General features: G+C 38.6%; 2 protein-coding genes across 3 annotated transcripts; one reads left to right on the top strand and one right to left on the bottom strand.

The window, feature by feature from the left end:
- The first annotated feature begins 14,450 nt into the window (after positions 1–14,450).
- Positions 14,451–16,013, top strand: LOC130723793 (histone H3.3-like). 2 transcript variants are annotated; one of them, XM_057574924.1, is made up of 4 exons: positions 14,451–14,522; positions 15,338–15,414; positions 15,524–15,614; positions 15,708–16,013. In XM_057574924.1, exons 1-4 carry the CDS (start codon positions 14,451–14,453, stop codon positions 15,876–15,878), a joined length of 411 nt encoding a protein of 136 aa, XP_057430907.1. In that variant the 3' UTR covers positions 15,879–16,013. The 2 variants fall into 2 exon arrangements, with proteins under 2 accessions (XP_057430907.1, XP_057430906.1); XM_057574923.1 differs by lacking the exon at positions 14,451–14,522 and adding an exon at positions 15,166–15,237.
- A 4,336-nt stretch (positions 16,014–20,349) lies between these two features.
- On the bottom strand, positions 20,350–20,885 carry LOC130724990 (uncharacterized). The gene is made up of 2 exons (XM_057576252.1): positions 20,648–20,885; positions 20,350–20,483 (listed from the first exon to the last, which is right to left on the bottom strand). Exons 1-2 carry the CDS (start codon positions 20,883–20,885, stop codon positions 20,350–20,352), a joined length of 372 nt encoding a protein of 123 aa, XP_057432235.1.
- Between the last annotated feature and the right edge of the window lie 133 nt (positions 20,886–21,018).

The following is a 21,018-nucleotide window of genomic DNA, read 5'->3' as shown; positions in this document are numbered from 1 at the left end:
GATTCAGACCAGTCAGCACACCGGTTCCCGGTCCAACCGGTCGGTCTAGTCCGATTTTAAGAACATTGGAAACAACACATTGATTTCCTTCCTTTGCCACAGATGGGGAACGAACCCTATCGTTTTGGGGATTTTTTGGGCTATTTTTTTGTTGTTGTCAATCACACTCACAAAATCAGGCATAAACTCACCATTCCAACCCAAATCTAATTAAAAACAAAAAATGTTTACAATTTAGCTCAATTTTCTTAACTAGAAATGTAGAGTCCTAGGAGTTTAAGAGTTTAAGACAAACCCAAGCACACTCCACCCCCTCTACCACCCAAAGAAAGAAATTGTAACAAACCAACAAGATAAGATTGAGTGATCAAGGGCATCTCTAGATAATCTCCACAGAATGATACTTCTCTTTCAGAAAAAAGTTAAGCCCTTTTAATAAATCTAAGTTTAAAAAGATAACTTAAGGATGATTTCAGCGCGAAAAACACAAACAAAAACATGCCACAACAGTAATCCTGAAATGACATTTGAATAATCCCCAATAATTATATCATTAACCACTTCATACTCATCATTCAAACTAAATAAAATTTGATAAACTTAATATTAACATGATCACATTGTATAGCATAAAATGTGAATTAAGCTGCTCTGTTACTGTTAAATAAACATTTCTCTCTAATAAAAAATTTATAAAACCAATAATAAAAAAGACGATGAAATCTACAATGAGTTCAGCAATGAAAAGGAAATATTGTAATCTTAGAGTGAAACAATACCGGTGTTAAGAGAGAAAGAACTCAAGAAGATGATGAACTCAAATCGCGTCACGGGTTACAGTGAGAACTAGCGAAGGACAATCGCTCGAATGCGAGGAAGAGAGAACGAATGTCTTGGTGAGGGTTCACCCAGCATTGCAAAACCATTCAATGAAGTGTACCAAGAGAGAAAGAGACATATAAACACAAAAATTGAATTAAGGGTGTGTCACAAATTCATCTCACTCAATTTTACCGCAACAAAAAATATATTTTTCTTTTAACTAAACTTGAAGATGAAAGTTATCATTATTTTACGTGGTATGATGTGATTGCTGAAAGTTAATATATTTTTCTTTTAACACAAAATATATGCTTTTTTGCTAATAAAAAAAACGTGGTATGATGTGATTGACACTGACTAACGGCCTATATTCATTATATTTCACAAAATTTTAAATTTCAAGACTCGAAAATATAAAGTTATGTTTAGATTAAGGAAAATAATATAACGGATGGAATGAGATATGTAAGACCCAAGATTTTAAGCTTAGAATAAGTGGAAGAGATTTCCATTTACGATTAGGCTTGATGTATCGTGAAAGGAAACCTGAACAAGAGTTTACCAAATGAAATAAATTTATGAAGGAGAAAGTTCAGGAAAAGGCAAAGGATCGTATCGAAGTCGATAAAAGTTATAGCACGATCGTTATACGCTTAAACTTAGGTCAGAAACCCTAATATATAGCTAATTTTCATTTATAGGCACGACGGAAGTTAATTCCAAAAATCTTCAGAGAAATGTTAGAACTTCTCTTTTTCCATATATCACAATCGTTTCGAGGCGAAACTCTAGGATCTACGAACGTCCGATTCCAATCATCGGAAGTTTGCCGAAACCGAAACCCTGGTATTTCAAAACCCTAGAAATTCTTGGCAATGAAGATTTTATCTATTCAGAGCTTCAAATGAATATTCTACACGCGTACACCCATTTCTCTTGATGATTTCAATCTTTCTTCAGAAGGAAGTTTTCCATTCCGACATTCGATGCAAAAAGCAACTTATCGGGTAAAATAGTTTTATACCGATTATGCATTAGTCACTAAAAATACCAGGAGACCTCATTTTAGTTTTGGAATTCTTTCGCCAAAACCTATCTTAGAATTCATGGAGAATGAAGCCGGAAAAATCAGATTCGCGAAACTTTCATTTTACCGCGTTTTGCCAACCTCTATATATAGCCAAGAAATGAGAAAAAAATCACAAAACTCACCCAAAAACCCATTCAAGGCCGCGAGTTTGCATAGGAGAGGAGGAGGAGAGATTTTCTTCATTTCTTGCTCGATCGTCGATCAATCAGTTGCTACTTCAAGGTTTCGAGGTATAGTCGCTAATCCTTACCTCTGATCGCTTTTTCCATAGCTTTTCTGTAGAGTTTTCTGAGCTGATAGTTTATGGGTTTTTGCAAAACTATCCTGAATCTTTCATCTCTGATTCTAAACCTCTTCTATATGTGCCCAAGATCACTTCTGCCGGGTTAGATTTTCCGTTATGTCGCCGGAATTCCGCCGGAATCAATTTTAGCCTTAAATACCCATTTTTGGAGTTTTTGAGGTAAAGCTTCAACCTTTAGGCTAAAAACTATCGCCTTAGCTTAGTGTTAGTAGGATTAGTTGTCATAAACGTCGTTAGTAACGTCCCTGCAAAATTTGGTTTTTGGGATTTCAGTTTTGAAATTTCTAAGTTAAAAATCATGACCAAAATACCCCTGCGACAGTTTTTGATCCGATAATTTTTCCGAGTTCAGAATACCCTTAGTTACGGCTAATGAAAGCATAGGAACCAAGTTTGATCGAAGAAAAATCGAGCCCCATAATTGCACAAAGTGGCCGAGCCCTATTAAGGGGGAGGAGGAAAATTTCCTTTTCCGAAAACTTGTCTTTCATGCTAGATTATCGTACCTTAGAGTATAGATTACTTCGTGTAACCTTAGTAAGTATCGATAGCTTAGTTCTCGATAGATTCTGATAGTATTTCTGTGACTTTGCTTTAAAGGAACTTTTGAGGAATTTCCTGAGGAGCAACGCTTTGCTTGTGAGGAAGAGTTAGGAGATCGTCCTGGAGAATCTACAGGTGAGGGCTTCTCACTGAATCTCTAGTTAATGCTTAGGGTCGATGTTTCGACATTGTTTACTGTTTATGCACTGGAATTGTGTGTGATTGGAAAATGTTTTCTGAGGCTTCGGCTGACAATGTAGATGCTTCATCTACTGAATGTTTTTGAGATTGTCTTACATGCTATGTGCTATGTGGGTAATCTAGGATGTGTGGTGCATGCTTTATATGCTAAGTGCTAAGTGTTTATGATGCGATTTATTGATATATGACATGTTGTTGATTGTGATGATTTAAATATGCTCTGTATTGGAATCTGAGATTCTGAATGGTGAGAATAGCGGGCAGGTCATGCCGATTTTATTTTGAGAGTTTTGAGAAAGTTTGATAGGACGAACGAGGTTCGGGCCTTAATTTTGTTTAGTGGATCGAGACATCCTCTGGAAGCGACTTGGGATTGGGAGATCCTGCAAATGTATAAGACTTGCGATAAGACGAAATGGAATCTATTTTATAAAGAAAATTCATAAGACCTTAAATAACCTCAAAATCTTTAAGTAATGATAACAACCTCGAAGGAAGGCATTGGAAGTCAAGTCATAGTTTTGGAAAAACGAGGAGTGTCGTCGGATCCAAGTGTTGAGGAGTTTGGTAAGTTCTGAGTATGTTGGTACTCCTTCGCTCGTTGAGCAGTTTGTTAGCCATCCAAGGGATGAGCCGAGAAGCTTCACTGAGGCGTGAGACCTTGTGAATGCGTGATACTCCACTGAGGCGTGAGACCTTGTGGAAAGCATGGACCTTCACTGAGGCGTGAGACCTCGTGAACAGCATGAAGCTTCACTAAGGCGTGAGACCTTGTGAATGCGGGATACTCCACTGAGGCGTGAGACCTTGTGGAAAGCATGGAACTCCACTGAGGCGTGAGACCTTGTGAGAGCATGAAACTTCACTGAAGCGTGAGACTTCGTGAGAGCATTGATGACCCGAAGAGTCATCGTGAGTGGTTGCACTCATTTTATGATTATTGTATTTTGTCGCAGAATCGACTTTACCTTAGGGTAAGCTTTTAGAAACTTTAATTTACCTAGAACACGTGGCGACGTGTCGAGTGAGATCGGAGACGTTGGTTGACTAATCATCCTGCATTCATGCAACATTAATGGGGTATTAACACAGGACGTACTCTGGACCTCGTCGGATTCCAAAATCGTCATAAGACCCGGATTTCCGTGAAAGAGCGTTTGTAAACGTCTCTGGTAGCAGACCGAAATGGCAGACCTACGGGTTACGGCTGATCTGACTACCTTTGTGTGGTGTAAGAGGCACGCGGGCCGAAATGGCACCACCGTGGCTGGTGAAGGGCTGATCCGTTGATGTCCATCCGTTCCGGATTGCATATTGGTTGACTGGGTTAACCTGCATATCATTTCATGCAACATGCATACTGACATAGTTGATGAGTGTGTTTGGTACTTGTTAATTCTATTTGAGGCATGTTAACTGTGATTTACTGTCGTTGATGTTCATTGAGAAATATGCAACCCTAGGATGTTATCCCTAGTTATAAGCCTAAGTGGCTATTATCTTATTTATATCTATTGGTGCTATTATTTACATAATTCTTTGGAGTTGACCCTCGCGTCTTCTGTGTGTGCTTTGGCGAACAAACGCCCTTTGTCAGATGTCTTTGGCGGGCTGATTCATGATGGTTCATCCTTCGGGAGGAACTAGGGTTGAGATGCGGGAACTGGAGCGTATCGCGGTAGCGAGAGGAGGATGGATGGTGTACATAGACTAGGTCGTTCCGGATTCAGATTCGGGCGACGATCATGCTAGTATGTAGGTTTTAGTGCTGGTGTGAGCTCCTCGAGATGGGATTAGTGTAGGAGTAGAGTCTTAGCTCTGAACATCATTTGTTTTCTTTGGGGACAGGGTAGTTTCCCACCTATAGCTTTTGTGTGGTTCTTTACGAGAATCACAGAGAGTTGGTTGGACTTAGGAGGTCTTGCTTCAGGCCGATGGGCCAGCTTATTCTCAGTTTTGAGGGATGGTGTTGCGGACACTTGACCTTTCTCGTGGATTGTACCTTTTGCCTACGGGCGCTACTCTTCTATTACCCGCCACTGGAGGTTTACTCGTGACGAGGTTGCTACTTACAGCGGGGGCTGTTTATATATATTGTATATTAGTTTTATTGCTTTTCGCTTTTGTGTTTTATTTAATTCAGTCTTGTCTTAGTTATTATCAAAAAAAAATATTTACGTTTTTCCGCATTAAGTTTACTTTTGGTTACTAAAGTGACGCCACCGAAATCGGGGTGTTACATTGTGGTATCAGAGCTTGTCGAGTCTTTCGGGAGTTGTTGGGGAATAGGTCTTCTGTGCTAGGTTGTGTGACTCTGCAAAGAGTGAAAATTGATTGTCTGCAAGCGATTTTTCGCTTTAAATTGATTGAAGTTATTGCTTAATCATATTGTATAGTTATGGAAATGCTATCTTATGATGAGTACTAACTGTTTGTCTAACTTAACAGAACGATGGTAACTTTCTAACCATTCTTTCTCATTTCAGTATAATATATTCCATTACTCTCGTAGCGTGTGCAAACACACCTAACTTACTTATACTGTCTAAGCTTGACCTTATAGTTATTACGCATATTAATACCTTATTTGACCGTAGCTCGTATTTTAGCTATAGAAGTTATACGAGGTTTAGAATGACACGCTAAGCTTAGAAAGTAGTCTTCTACCGATGCGTTTAAAAGGAAGCTAGAAGCTGAAGAATGAATCTCATAGAGATTTTTTATGGATAGTATACGTATGATGTCGAGGGCGTGTAGTTCCGTAGCGGAATCGTTGAGGATGTGAGGTCAGGATATTTGTGACTATTGGATGATAGGAACTCATTGACTGTTCCAGTGGGTTTTTCTAAATTTCACCTTCGATGTATTAGGCTTGATCAACTTAATATTGAGGGGGTGATATTCGGAATCAGAGCTAGCTATGGACTTTGATAGAAGGATTGGTAAGATTAACTTGATTGGATCGAGGATTAGTCGAGCTGGGAGGAAAAAGTTCGCATTAAGTATAAGTTCTCTTGCGAAGGAGATATAGTTTGAAGAAATGGATATTCATTTAGGAAGCATTGAAGAATTAACGGACATTAGAGGTCCAAACTTGGTGAAGGTTCAGGTTTTAAGTCTATGAATTGTTGTCTTAAGTTTCTAGGACTCGAAGTTGGTTAGAATTTGATAGAGAGATTAAGAAGTTGATTGACGAGATGGTGATCAAGTTACAAAAAAAGGGAAGTGTTAGTATTAAGATGAACACTTGAGGTTGTCATATTTGGACAAGTTGCTTAAAGTCTAAGAGTGAATGAAACTTGTTATGGATTTCGGTGATACAAGCTAGAGATTAGCGAGTGAATTTGGCTAAGTGGAATGAGAATCTTAGGGTAAAGATCGACTTCGGAAGCTGAAGATCATATTTGAGTAAGAGTTTTAGTGGTGTCATCTTTGACGATTGTAGTTAAACCTCGGCAAGTTGAAAGATGTTATGTCTGTTGAGACGCCGTCGAACCAGCATTGGGGCTAGAAGAGTGAAACAATCGAAGAGAAAGCAGAGTGTTTTAGTGAAAATTATTTGGAATAGAGACACGGACGGTGTTATGTGAGAGTTAGAGGAAAAGATCAAGGAATAATATCCAGAACTATTACTGACCCTTAAGTTTCGAGGACGAAACTTTCTTTTTGGAGGGTAGTAATGTAAGACCCAAGATTTTAAGCTTAGAATAAGTGGAAGAGATTTCCATTTACGATTAGGCTTGATGTATCGTGAAAGGAAACCTGAACAAGAGTTTACCAAATGAAATAAATTTATGAAGGAGAAAGTTCAGGAAAAGTCAAAGGATCGTATCGAAGTCGATAAAAGTTATAGCACGATCGTTATACGCTTAAACTTAGGTCAGAAACCCTAATATATAGCTAATTTTCATTTATAGGCACGACGGAAGTTAATTCCAAAAATCTTCAGAGAAATGTTAGAACTTCTCTTTTTCCATATATCACAATCGTTTCGAGGCGAAACTCTAGGATCTACGAACGTCCGATTCCAATCATCGGAAGTTTGCCGAAACCGAAACCCTGGTATTTCAAAACCCTAGAAATTCTTGGCAATGAAGATTTTATCTATTCAGAGCTTCAAATGAATATTCTACACGCGTACACCCATTTCTCTTGATGATTTCAATCTTTCTTCAGAAGGAAGTTTTCCATTCCGACATTCGATGCAAAAAGCAACTTATCGGGTAAAATAGTTTTATACCGATTATGCATTAGTCACTAAAAATACAAGGAGACCTCATTTTAGTTTTGGAATTCTTTCGCCAAAACCTATCTTAGAATTCATGGAGAATGAAGCCGGAAAAATCAGATTCGCGAAACTTTCATTTTACCGCGTTTTGCCAACCTCTATATATAGCCAAGAAATGAGAAAAAAATCACAAAACTCACCCAAAAACCCATTCAAGGCCGCGAGTTTGCATAGGAGAGGAGGAGGAGAGATTTTCTTCATTTCTTGCTTGATCGTCGATCAATCAGTTGCTACTTCAAGGTTTCGAGGTATAGTCGCTAATCCTTACCTCTGATCGCTTTTTCCATAGCTTTTCTGTAGAGTTTTCTGAGCTGATAGTTTATGGGTTTTTGCAAAACTATCCTGAATCTTTCATTTCTGATTCTAAACCTCTTCTATATGTGCCCAAGATCACTTCTGCCGGGTTAGATTTTCCGTTATGTCGCCGGAATTCCGCCGGAATCAATTTTAGCCTTAAATACCCATTTTTGGAGTTTTTGAGGTAAAGCTTCAACCTTTAGGCTAAAAACTATCGCCTTAGCTTAGTGTTAGTAGGATTAGTTGTCATAAACGTCGTTAGTAACGTCCCTGCAAAATTTGGTTTTTGGGATTTCAGTTTTGAAATTTCTAAGTTAAAAATCATGACCAAAATACCCCTGCGACAGTTTTTGATCCGATAATTTTTCCGAGTTCAGAATACCCTTAGTTACGGCTAATGAAAGCATAGGAACCAAGTTTGATCGAAGAAAAATCGAGCCCCATAATTGCACAAAGTGGCCGAGCCCTATTAAGGGGGAGGAGGAAAATTTCCTTTTCCGAAAACTTGTCTTTCACGCTAGATTATCGTACCTTAGAGTATAGATTACTTCGTGTAACCTTAGTAAGTATCGATAGCTTAGTTCTCGATAGATTCTGATAGTATTTCTGTGACTTTGCTTTAAAGGAACTTTTGAGGAATTTCCTGAGGAGCAACGCTTTGCTTGTGAGGAAGAGTTAGGAGATCGTCCTGGAGAATCTACAGGTGAGGGCTTCTCACTGAATCTCTAGTTAATGCTTAGGGTCGATGTTTCGACATTGTTTACTGTTTATGCACTGGAATTGTGTGTGATTGGAAAATGTTTTCTGAGGCTTCGGCTGACAATGTAGATGATTCATCTACTGAATGTTTTTGAGATTGTCTTACATGCTATGTGCTATGTGGGTAATCTAGGATGTGTGGTGCATGCTTTATATGCTAAGTGCTAAGTGTTTATGATGCGATTTATTGATATATGACATGTTGTTGATTGTGATGATTTAAATATGCTCTGTATTGGAATCTGAGATTCTGAATGGTGAGAATAGCGGGCAGGTCATGCCGATTTTATTTTGAGAGTTTTGAGAAAGTTTGATAGGACGAACGAGGTTCGGGCCTTAATTTTGTTTAGTGGATCGAGACATCCTCTGGAAGCGACTTGGGATTGGGAGATCCTGCAAATGTATAAGACTTGCGATAAGACGAAATGGAATCTATTTTATAAAGAAAATTCATAAGACCTTAAATAACCTCAAAATCTTTAAGTAATGATAACAACCTCGAAGGAAGGCATTGGAAGTCAAGTCATAGTTTTGGAAAAACGAGGAGTGTCGTCGGATCCAAGTGTTGAGGAGTTTGGTAAGTTCTGAGTATGTTGGTACTCCTTCGCTCGTTGAGCAGTTTGTTAGCCATCCAAGGGATGAGCCGAGAAGCTTCACTGAGGCGTGAGACCTTGTGAATGCGTGATACTCCACTGAGGCGTGAGACCTTGTGGAAAGCATGGACCTTCACTGAGGCGTGAGACCTCGTGAACAGCATGAAGCTTCACTAAGGCGTGAGACCTTGTGAATGCGGGATACTCCACTGAGGCGTGAGACCTTGTGGAAAGCATGGAACTCCACTGAGGCGTGAGACCTTGTGAGAGCATGAAACTTCACTGAAGCGTGAGACTTCGTGAGAGCATTGATGACCCGAAGAGTCATCGTGAGTGGTTGCACTCATTTTATGATTATTGTATTTTGTCGCAGAATCGACTTTACCTTAGGGTAAGCTTTTAGAAACTTTAATTTACCTAGAACACGTGGCGACGTGTCGAGTGAGATCGGAGACGTTGGTTGACTAATCATCCTGCATTCATGCAACATTAATGGGGTATTAACACAGGACGTACTCTGGACCTCGTCGGATTCCAAAATGGTCATAAGACCCGGATTTCCGTGAAAGAGCGTTTGTAAACGTCTCTGGTAGCAGACCGAAATGGCAGACCTACGGGTTACGGCTGATCTGACTACCTTTGTGTGGTGTAAGAGGCACGCGGGCCGAAATGGCACCACCGTGGCTGGTGAAGGGCTGATCCGTTGATGTCCATCCGTTCCGGATTGCATATTGGTTGACTGGGTTAACCTGCATATCATTTCATGCAACATGCATACTGACATAGTTGATGAGTGTGTTTGGTACTTGTTAATTCTATTTGAGGCATGTTAACTGTGATTTACTGTCGTTGATGTTCATTGAGAAATATGCAACCCTAGGATGTTATCCCTAGTTATAAGCCTAAGTGGCTATTATCTTATTTATATCTATTGGTGCTATTATTTACATAATTCTTTGGAGTTGACCCTCGCGTCTTCTGTGTGTGCTTTGGCGAACAAACGCCCTTTGTCAGATGTCTTTGGCGGGCTGATTCATGATGGTTCATCCTTCGGGAGGAACTAGGGTTGAGATGCGGGAACTGGAGCGTATCGCGGTAGCGAGAGGAGGACGGATGGTGTACATAGACTAGGTCGTTCCGGATTCAGATTCGGGCGACGATCATGCTAGTATGTAGGCTTTAGTGCTGGTGTGAGCTCCTCGAGATGGGATTAGTGTAGGAGTAGAGTCTTAGCTCTGAACATCATTTGTTTTCTTTGGGGACAGGGTAGTTTCCCACCTATAGCTTTTGTGTGGTTCTTTACGAGAATCACAGAGAGTTGGTTGGACTTAGGAGGTCTTGCTTCAGGCCGATGGGCCAGCTTATTCTCAGTTTTGAGGGATGGTGTTGCGGACACTTGACCTTTCTCGTGGATTGTACCTTTTGCCTACGGGCGCTACTCTTCTATTACCCGCCACTGGAGGTTTACTCGTGACGAGGTTGCTACTTACAGCGGGGGCTGTTTATATATATTGTATATTAGTTTTATTGCTTTTCGCTTTTGGGTTTTATTTAATTCAGTCTTGTCTTAGTTATTATCAAAAAAAAAATATTTACGTTTTTCCGCATTAAGTTTACTTTTGGTTACTAAAGTGACGCCACCGAAATCGGGGTGTTACAAGATATAATATAAGGGAATTGTTATTGTCATCACTCATAGAATTATTCATGCCAACAATAAATTCGTAAAAACTAAAAAATACTCTTATATTTTCGCTCGTATTTTGAAAGTTCGTTAGGATCGCACTTTCAACTCTAACGCACTTTAAAATGTGAGAGTGTCGCACTTTAAAGTGCGATATAAACACGCTTTAAAGTGCGCTATGTCAAACAATTGATGGCTGAGAAGTGAAAATTATCAAACACTCCTAAAATGACTTGGAATGTTTATCTATCTTTAATTTATGAATAATATTACAATAAGTTCGAAGGCAGCCTCTAATATACACCTGAAAAAACTGGTGTAATTTTACACTAGTAAATTTTGTCTACCTATGCCTTAGTGCAATTTTATAGCAGATCCCAATTATTGCAATGGATGATTGAGTGGTGTATTTGGCTTCTGTTTGTACACATGTTGCTGTTGTGGGGTGCGTGGATGACTAACGAAATTTACTAGTGTAAAATTACATCTGTTTTTTACAGGTGCATATTAGATGGACCCAAGTTCGAATATTACAATGTTATAAATTATTATTAGAATTGATTTTACTTAGTCAACGGTAAGATCTACAATCTTCATCTTCATCTTCTCCATCCTCTCTTCTTCTTCTTCGTCATCCATCTTCATCTTCATCTTCATCTTCATCACTAACAACGAGAGTGTCGGGTTGAGAGTTGTTGGACTTTTCATGGTTTTTTTTTCTCTGCTTCTTCCACTAGGTTGGTGGGTTTGATGGTGTCGGGGGTGGCTCGATCTTGGTGGGTTGGGGTTGGGGGTGGCTCGATTTGGGTGTGGCAGGGTTGGGGGTTACTCGATCTAGGTGTGCCCAAGGCGGTGGAGTTTCACGGCAGCCAGAACGGTGGGAAAGGGTGGCGTCTTCGCTACTGGCTCCGATTAGGGATTTGCTTGGATCTTTGGTGGTGTGATGGAGGTCTCTCTGGCGGTCTAGACGGCGCGGCAGTAGGACAGGGCCCCATGCGGTTTTGCGGCGAGGACTGGTTCGATATGGGTTTATGGCTTCTCTTCTTCGTCTCCTCACCTTTGTCTAATTGTGGCTCGGGGTTTGGTACGGTTTGGGGTAGTGTTGGATGCTTGATTTTCACTGTGGAGTTGGGATTTCAATGATCATTGATATGGGTTATGACAATTTTCCCTCTGGGTTTGAGTCATTTGTTCTATTGCCTTATAAATTTGGGAGAGAAATCTGATATGATGGCGGAGGTCATAGAACTAGGAGATTTTATGGAGAGTTTGGGGTTTTTATCGATTTTTGGGTTTAAATCATATTAGGTTAGAGCTTAAGAATTGTTAGTGATGAAGATGAAGATGGGTGATTAAGAACAAGAGAGGATGGAGAAGATGAAGTGATTCTGATGAATGTAAGGTTGGCAGGTTTTATTTTTCTTTTACTTTAGAAAGAAAAAAGAAAGTAATCATAATATTGAATTGAACAAGAAAAAATTAAAAAAAAAATTAAAAAAATTCAAATCACCTAATTAATTGACGTGGCAGTGCCACGTCATCTTGCCATGACATGTGGCTACGGTGATCAGCACCACCACTCTGGCAGGGATGAAAACCAGCTATTTCCCATAAGTTCAAGGGCCTATCTCGGCTTTTACTCCGGCGAGGGACGAAAACCAAATCTCGTAAAAAGTTCAGGGACGAAAAACGTATTTAACCCTTTTTTTTATAAATACATGGTAATGTAATGTAAAAAAAACCTTTAAGAAAAATCACAAGTTATATCTACATCAAGTGATTGTTGTTGACATTAACAATTAAAGTAGAGGATCTTAAGTGGCATTTTGTATTTATTGTACTAAGGAGGATTTTAAGTGGAAGATCTTGTCTACCTATACTTTCTGTTCATTCCTCTTAGGTGTAAGGGGATTTTTTTTCTTTGTTCTTTTGGTTGGTTGTCGTAGTTTTGTTTCTACATTTTTGCTCTTTGTTAGACCTTTTTATGAACAATAGTAGCTCACTTGGGAGAGCTTTGCTCCCAAGTTTGTTTCTCTCTTAAATTCAAAATGCATTACTTTTATTTTTGGTGGTGGTAGTAGAGGCAACAGTGATGTAGGGCGGTGGTAGAGGGTGTTGTGGCAGTGGTTCTGGTGGTAGGGGGTTCTAGAAGTGGCGGTGGCAGTGGTGAAGGGTAATGGCAGTGGCGATAGTGGTGAAGGGGGTGATGGTGACAGTGGGGAATTAAAATGTTTTCAAGTGACTTATACGTCACAATCCTATTAAATAATTCATCATTTAAATGTATAAGAGTGACTTTATGAAGAAGAGAATAAAACACGAAATCAGTACACGGTAATGGTGGAGAAGACAAAAATGAAACACCTAAATGGAGAAGAGAATAAGATTGATATTTACTCAAGATGAAGTTAAGGTTGAAGAAATGCTTAATATTAAAGGTAATGATTTTGTGTTGGGAAATAATTGAGAAGAGAAAGAATTGGAAGTTAAAGAGAAAGAGATATAAATGAAGAGGGATGTGTGAAGGAGATAGTAAGTTGTGGAAATGATGGGCTGGTGAGGTGTATTAATATTCAGGGTATTTTAGATTTCTTAGAAACACAAATTTATAGTTTCTTTTTGTGAAAAAAATTTATAGTTTGTTCACGTATAAATTTTACCTCCACTTTAATAAAATGTGAAGAGAAGATAGATAAATGATTGATATATAAGTGATATGATAGGAAATGCATATAGAGATAAAGAAAAAAAAAAGAAATGATACACGAGAAAGAATAGTGTGGTTGAATCTTTATTTAAAAAAATTGGAATAACATTAAAAGTTACAAGGATGTAGCAATAGATACTTTCAAAAAAAATGTACCAATAGATTTCATTTTCCTGAATTTTCTGACTTGTATCAACTAACTTCTTATTTTTTTTTTAATTGGAAAAAAAATTAATTTTTTTTTCTCCTTAAAAAAGACTCCAAGCTTCCAAAGGTAACAAAAAAAAAGGCTTCAATTTGTAAATTAAAGGAACCAATGTGAATGCTCCAACTAGACTTCACGATCTGTTTCTTGTATCATGAATGACATCGCAGTCGTTTATTAAATTGAGAAAGCACAACTCAACACTTCACTCACCGTCCGATCCCAAGCAGAGAAAACATACGGAGAGTGAATTGTACGCATTCAAACATTGACCCACACCCCCACTATATATAGGCCCTCATCACCAAACCTCGCAAAACTTTAGATCCTTTTCCCCCTTCAATTCAATTCGAAGAAGAACGAATCAACGTCTTTCGAGGTTAGTGTTTTCTTTCCTTTCAGGATTTTGGAAATTAGGGTTTACTGAGTGTTCGTTATCGTAATTTGTTTTACACAATTGTTCTCTATATGAAGATTTGATGTGTTTCAAATTTCGTAACAATTGAATTGTTTGATTCTGTATTCAAATTTGGTATTTTTCAATTTGTTCCACTTTTAGGGTTCTATCTTTTCTAGATTTAGGGAGTTAGGGTTTATTGATTCTTCAGTTGTGATGATTTGCTATTCATTATTGTTATCTATTTGAATTTGAATTATTAGATGTTGTTCAAATTGTGTCACGATTCGATTATTTGATTCTTCTTTTCTAATTCTCGGGTTCTCTATGCCTTTATCTTGGAGTCGACGATAATTTTATTTGCCAAATTCATCGTTTTTATTCACATTTTTTATTTATATAAGAATTAGGTTACAATTATGTTTCACCGGTAGCCATGATTGTTTTGATTGAGGGGACGAGAATGTCCATGATCTTTAAATGTTGTTATCTGGTTGTGTTTGTTGTTTTACTTTCTTGTGTTTTTCTGAATTTATTTTTTTGGCCGTTGACATATACAGATGGCTCGTACCAAGCAAACTGCCCGTATGTCAACCGGTGGAAAAAGACCCAGGAAGCAGCTTGCAACCAAGGTTTGTTATGGAATCATCACATAAATCCTTATTCTCTTAATTTGTATTGGGTGCTTGAAATTTTGGCCAGCGGTTTCATGATTTTGTTTTTTCTACTTTAGGCTGCTCGTAAGTCTGTACCAACCATCGTAATTTGTTTTACATAATTGTTCTCTATATGAAGATTTGATGTGTTTCAAATTTCGTAACAATTGAATTGTTTGATTCTGCATTCTAATTTGGTATTTTTCAATTTGTTCCACTTTTAGGGTTCTGTCTTTTCTAGATTTAGAGAATTAGGGTTTATTGATTCTTCAGTTGTGATGATTTGCTTTACATTATTGTTATCTATTTGAATTTGAATGATTAGATGTTGTTCAAATTATGTCACGATTCAATTATTTGATTCTTCTTTACTAATTCTCGGGTTCTCTATGCCTTTATCTTGGAGCCAACGATAATTTTATTTGCCAAATTCATTGTTGTTATTCACATTTTTTATTATATAAGAATTAGGTTACAATTATGTTTCACCGGTAGCCATGATTGTTTTGATTGAGGGGACGAGAATGTCCATGATCTTTAAATGTTGTTATTTGGTTGTGTTTGTTGTTTTACTTTCTTGTGTTTTTCTGAATTTTTTTTCGGCCGTTGACATATACAGATGACTCGTACCAAGCAAACTGCTCGTATGTCAACCGGTGGAAAAGCTCCCAGGAAGCAACTTGCAACCAAGGTTTGCTATGGAATCATCACCTCAATCCTTATTCTCTTAATTTGTATTGGGTGCTTGAAATTTGGCCAACGGTTTCATGATTTTGTTTTTTCTACTTTAGGCTGCTCGTAAGTCTGTACCAACCACAGGTGGGATCAAGAAGCTGCATCGTTACCGTCCTGGAACCGTTGCTCTTCGGTTAGTGACCCTTTTTCTGGAATCCTTTATATTTGATTGTTTTACTGGGGTTTCCATTTTCTTGATTTTGTTATGTTTACTAATAATTAAATTGTTGTTGATGGAACAGTGAGATTAGAAAGTACCAGAAGAGTACTGATGTGTTGATCAAGAAACTCCCTTTCCAGAGGTTGGTTCGTGAAATTGCTCAGGACTTCAAGGTAATGTGTAATTACTGATGTGAGATTCAGGTCTTATGTTTTTTTTTCTTAATCATTGTCACTAAAGTTATGTATTTTTTCCTGTGCTTGCAGACTGACATGCGTTTCCAGAGTCATGCTGTCCTTGCATTGCAAGAAGCTGCTGAGGCATACCTCGTTGGACTCTTTGAGGACACCAACTTGTGCGCCATCCATGCTAAGCGTGTCACTATCATGCCTAAGGATATCCAGTTAGCAAGGAGGATTCGTGGTGATCATACTTGATGTGGTACATTTGGTGCATGTCATATGGGGTGGTTGTGGAAGTGTTTTGTTATTTAGATTTCTTTTTGTTGAAGCTTATTAGTGGTATAGTTGCTTACTGGTAGTCTCATCAATTGTGGTAGGAAAATACTGCCATATTTTGTGAAGCTCGAATTATTAGTAATTGTGGAGTTTGGTTCTCTGGTTTTGTGAATTGCTATCGTAATTTCTTGACAGGCCTCCAATCTTCTTAACCAAACATGGTAAGAGTCTCCCCTCCTCTCCCCAAAAATAAGACTCTTACCCTTTTGGGTTAAATGTTTTTTGTCCCTGGACTTTCAATGAGTGTTGGTTTTCATCCCTCGTCGGAGTAAAAGCTGATTTTAATCCTTGAACATAAGGAAAATAGTTGGTTTTCATCCCCGCCGGAGGGGTGGCGTTGACCATCGTGGCCACTTGTCACGATTGGTCTATGTGGCAGTGCCACGTCAATTAATAATACATGTGAATTTTATTTATTTATTTAAATTCCACCTTATACTAACTAAGTATTAAAAAATGATTAATTAAAATTAAATCTAACAAAATAATTAATAATTAATCATCTTCAACATCTTATTCAATCATCTTCACATCATTTTCATCATCATCTTCAACATCTTATTCATCATCATAGCTCACTTATTCTTAAAAGAATTTAGAAAAATAAAAACTACTAAAATCATATCTTCTAAATCATATCCAGGCAACACACCAAATGTAATACATCTAAAATATAAGGGGTATAGGCCACGTCCAGGCCTGGTTACAATACCCACAAGAACTAGAACCAGGAAACTAGAATTGAACGGAATGTTTACAGAACATAAAGCATGATTTTTCCGAAACCCATAAATCAAAAAAAAAAAGCTTAAATATATTGGAGGTCCCTCTAAAATAGGGGTCATTTGGTTAAGATCCCTACAAATTTTTTGGGTGGAATAAGCCCCTAATGTGAAAATAATATATAGTGATAAGCCCCTGTCTTGTGGTTTCGTTTAATTTCTGATGATTCTGCAAACGACGCTGACGTGGATTATATTTTGTGAAAATTATTCAATTAAATAGGGTGCCACGTAAGTAAATGAGGGTTGAAAAAAATAAAAATAAAAACCAAAGTAAAAAACCCAAGTACGTTTGGGGATTTTACTTGAGATTTTTACTTTGGGTTTTTATTTTGGCTTAATACATCAGAAGGCCCCTGTAATTGTAAAGGGAATCAAATCCAGGGCCTAGAAAATTTTTGCATCAAATTGGGTCCCTAGAATTTTTTTTTTAATTCAATTAAGGCAAAAATGTGTCTGATGCTGAAGTGGCTTCAATTTTAGCCTACTCAGCAATTCCACGTGGCATTTTGATTTTTTTTTTAAATTGAAAAATTCTAATACTTAATTTTTTTAATTCCAAGTCATAAATTAAAAACAAAGACTTAATAAAATCTTAATGCAAAACCTAAACTAATCACTAATAATCCCTAATTTAATCTAAAAACCTAATTAACCTATTCAGCCCCAAATTGAGCCCTAAATCTGAATATTAGAAAGAACACAACGATAGTGAAGGAGAGAAGCGAAGGTGGATGGTGGTGGATGATGGTGTTTTAGGGATTTCAAGCAAGGTGGCCTTGGTGAAGAAGAGGAGGGGCGATGAAGAGGTTTTGACTGTGGGAGGTGATGGAGGAGAAGGTGTGGTGGGGGGATTTAGGGGTTTTGACCAGGAAGCCATGGTGAAGAAGAAGAGGCGACAACGGCGGCGGAGGGGAAGTTATGGAGGAGAGGGTATGGGTGGTGGCCGTCGGTGGGGAATGAAGAAGGAGAAGAAGCTAGAGAAAGAAAGAAAGAAAAAGAGAGAGATGGGTGTGATGAATCTGAGTGTTTTCTGCCCTTGTTCTCGCATACACTATTGCTGCTCCTTATTCTTCCCCATTTTCAAAGAATCTGGTCTCAAATCATCATCACAGGGTTGGAACTCGCCAGAGAAGACGACAATGGCAGCGCCGGCGGTGGTCGCATATTTGCCCAATTCAATTTGACGAAACCAGAAAAACACAGCAACCCAGTCCACGAGATCCCATTTCTGAAATAGGTCGCTGCTAAAGCAAACCTTGAAACCCTAGAAATAGTTCGGTGGAGGGAAAAGGAAAATCGAGAAGGATGAAGAAGGGAGACAAGGTCGCGGAGGACGTGGGTGTGGATGGCGCTGCGGAGAGGGAAAGTGCTCTTGTTCTTTCTCTTATTCTTCATCTAGTTTGTTGAGTTGGTGGTGAAGGCCGAAGGGTGTGGAAAGGAAAATGGATCTTCTTAGATTAGGTTTCCAGATTAGATTGGTTGGATAAAAAAATAGTTTTGATTTATGAAGATTTTTTTGACGGAGATTAAAAAAGATGATTGAAAAAGTTTTTTATTTTTATTTATGCTTTAATAAATGAGTTGGATTTAAAAAATTAAGTATTAGAATTTTTCAATTTAAAAAAAAAAATCAAAATGTCACGTGGAATTGCTGAGTAGGTTAAAATTGAAGCCACTTCAGCATCAGACACACTTTGTCCTTAATTGAATTAAAAAAAAAAATTCTTAGGGACCCAATTTGATGCGAAAATTTTTTAAGCCCTGGAATTGATTCCCTTTACAATTTCAGGGGCATTCTGATGTATTAAGCCTTTTATTTTTTTTGTTTGCTGTAGTACCTTAATTTAAATGAGGGTACAGTACCTTAAATGATGTAAAACATCTTTATTTCCAATTATTTTAACTTATAAAAGCCTCTAGCGCCATCATTCATGAGCATTTTAGTAGATTATCTCATTATCTTGTCGTTCGCTAGACACCAATTTCTTATCTCACCCTTATTGTGGTCAATAACTCTCTTGTTCTTACATTGCATACATTTTCACTTCCACCACTAGATTTTGACTTAAAAAGAGCTGCAACAACCGACATGACGTCTAAGATTCCAACAAAAGTTGAAAGGTCTAATCTTCTCTCTTTCTCTGCCCTTCAATTTCACAATTTCATCCAGTTGGGGTACCGTACCCAAAAAAAATTCAGGGTACCACGGAATTTGCCTTTATTTTTTTCAACCATAATTTACTTACATATGGCACCCTCTTTAATTGAATAATTTTCACAAAGTATAATATATGTCAGCACCATTTGCAGGATCATCATAAATTAAACGGAACCTCACGACAGGGGCTTATCACTATATATTATTTTCACATTAGGGGCTTATTCCACCCAAAAACTTTTGTAGGGGCCTTAACCAAATGACCCCTATTTTAGAGGGACCTCCAACATATTTAAGCCAACAAAAATTTTCCCAAACCTAGAAGACAGTTCCACAAATCCATTTGGAACGCAGCAAAAGCATGAATTTTCCCAAACCAACAATCCTGCCCAAACCAGACGAGGGAGTGCCAAAGATTGAAAAACATAGAATTTTTCCAAACTCAAAACGCAGTGCCAAAGATTGTTGGTGGTGGTGGCTGCTAGGGTTGGGGTGAGTCGGGTGACGACGCGTTTTTGGGATATTGGAGGTAGTAGATCTGGCAGATCTAGGTTTCAATTTTATGGTGGTGGAGGTCAAATTTGGGAGATTTTAAGGAGAGAGTTTGGAGTTTTTATTGATTTCTGGATTTAAATAATTTTATGTGAGAGTTTGAGAGTTGTTAGTGATAAAGATGAAGATGAATGATAAAGAAGAAAAGAGGATGAGGAAGAGGAAGGGATTCTGAAGAAAAAGAAGAAGAGAAGATGAGTTTGATAATTTTTGTTTTATTTTAATTAATTAATGATGTTTTGTTTTAAAAAGAAAAAATAATTATAACATTGAATTAAAAAAAAGAAAAAATCCACATGTATTTACTAATAGACATGACATTGCCACATAGGTCAACCGTGACAAGTGGCTCGGTGGTCAGCGCCACCACTCTGGCAGGGACAAAAACCAGCTATTTTCCTTATGTTCAAGGACTAAAATCGGCTTTTACTTCGGCGAGGGACGAAAACCAACACTCACTGAAAGTCCAGGGACGAAAAACATATTTAACCCTTTTTAAAATACAATTTTGAATTTCAAAAATTGAGGAAAAACATTTAATTATACAACTAAATTCCCCTTAAAATTTCTCTTATTTTTTAGAGAAGATAAAATTGAGTATGAAGGTATATTTTATGGGAAAATATCACTCCTCCCATACCCTCCAACCATACACTATGTAAAATATGTAAGACCTAGTTTAGATGATTTTTGGTTTTTGTTTTATGGTTTTCAAATAAAGCGTGTTCGGTAAAAATGGAACTGAAATACTTAATTTTCAAATGACTTTAACCTAATTTTTTAAATCAGAAATAATTTTATGATTTGGGTTTAGTTTCGTCGCCACCACCACCCTCCACCGTAGCGTCATCACCACTCTCACCACCACCTTCCACTGCCGCCACCTCCACCTCCACTACCACCCTCCTCCAACACGACATCCTCCACCATTATCTCCATCGCCACCACCAGTGCCACCTCTATCACTGCCACCACCACCTCTCGCTGTCATTACCACTACTGCCACCTCCTCAACCACCCCACCCTCCACTGCCACTAGTACCCTCCAACACCATCATTTCCACCTCCATCTCCAGAACTTCCACTGCCACCACCATTATCATCCACCACCACTACCACCGCTGCCAGCGCCACCACCAATCTCTAATACCCCCACTTCCACCTCCACCACCACCGTCTGCACCACCGCCAACCCAACCATCCACCACAGTCGTCGCCGCCGCCACCATTAGCACCATCGCTACCACTGCCACTTCCACCCTTCACCACCACCACCACCATTGTCGTAGCCACTACCACTGCCGTCGGCACTAGGTAACACCCATCTCCACCTTCATAGCCACCACAACCACATTCGCCATCGCCCTTACACTGCCACCTTCGCCCCACCACCACTTCCACCACCACGACCACCTCCTCCACTACCACCATCGTTGTTGCCACAACCACCCACTACCACCACCGTCAGGACTAGCACTGTTACAAGGAAACACCCAACGCCATCACCACTAGGTAACATCGGCCTCTATTACCACTGCTACCTGACCCCACTACCACTGTCGTC

This window comes from Lotus japonicus, chromosome 6 (assembly GCF_012489685.1).
Source record: "Lotus japonicus ecotype B-129 chromosome 6, LjGifu_v1.2".
NCBI classification, from domain to species: domain Eukaryota; kingdom Viridiplantae; phylum Streptophyta; class Magnoliopsida; order Fabales; family Fabaceae; genus Lotus; species Lotus japonicus.
This window is presented reverse-complemented; position numbering and strand designations above follow the sequence as displayed.

What these genes read in the sequence shown, in the direction of transcription:
- LOC130723793 (XM_057574924.1), top strand. Translation starts at nt 14,451, where the DNA reads ATGGCTCGTACCAAGCAAACTGCCCGTATGTCAACCGGTGGAAAAAGA. An exon ending in GGAAGCAGCTTGCAACCAAG is followed by an intron (nt 14,523 to 15,337) that starts GTTTGTTATGGA and finishes TTTCTACTTTAG; the next exon opens with GCTGCTCGTAAGTCTGTACC. An exon ending in CCTGGAACCGTTGCTCTTCG is followed by an intron (nt 15,415 to 15,523) that starts GTTAGTGACCCT and finishes TTGATGGAACAG; the next exon opens with TGAGATTAGAAAGTACCAGA.
- LOC130724990 (XM_057576252.1), bottom strand. Translation starts at nt 20,885, where the DNA reads ATGGTGGTAGTGGAGGAGGTGGTCGTGGTGGTGGAAGTGGTGGTGGGG. An exon ending in CGACTGTGGTGGATGGTTGG is followed by an intron (nt 20,484 to 20,647) that starts GTTGGCGGTGGT and finishes TACTAGTGGCAG; the next exon opens with TGGAGGGTGGGGTGGTTGAG.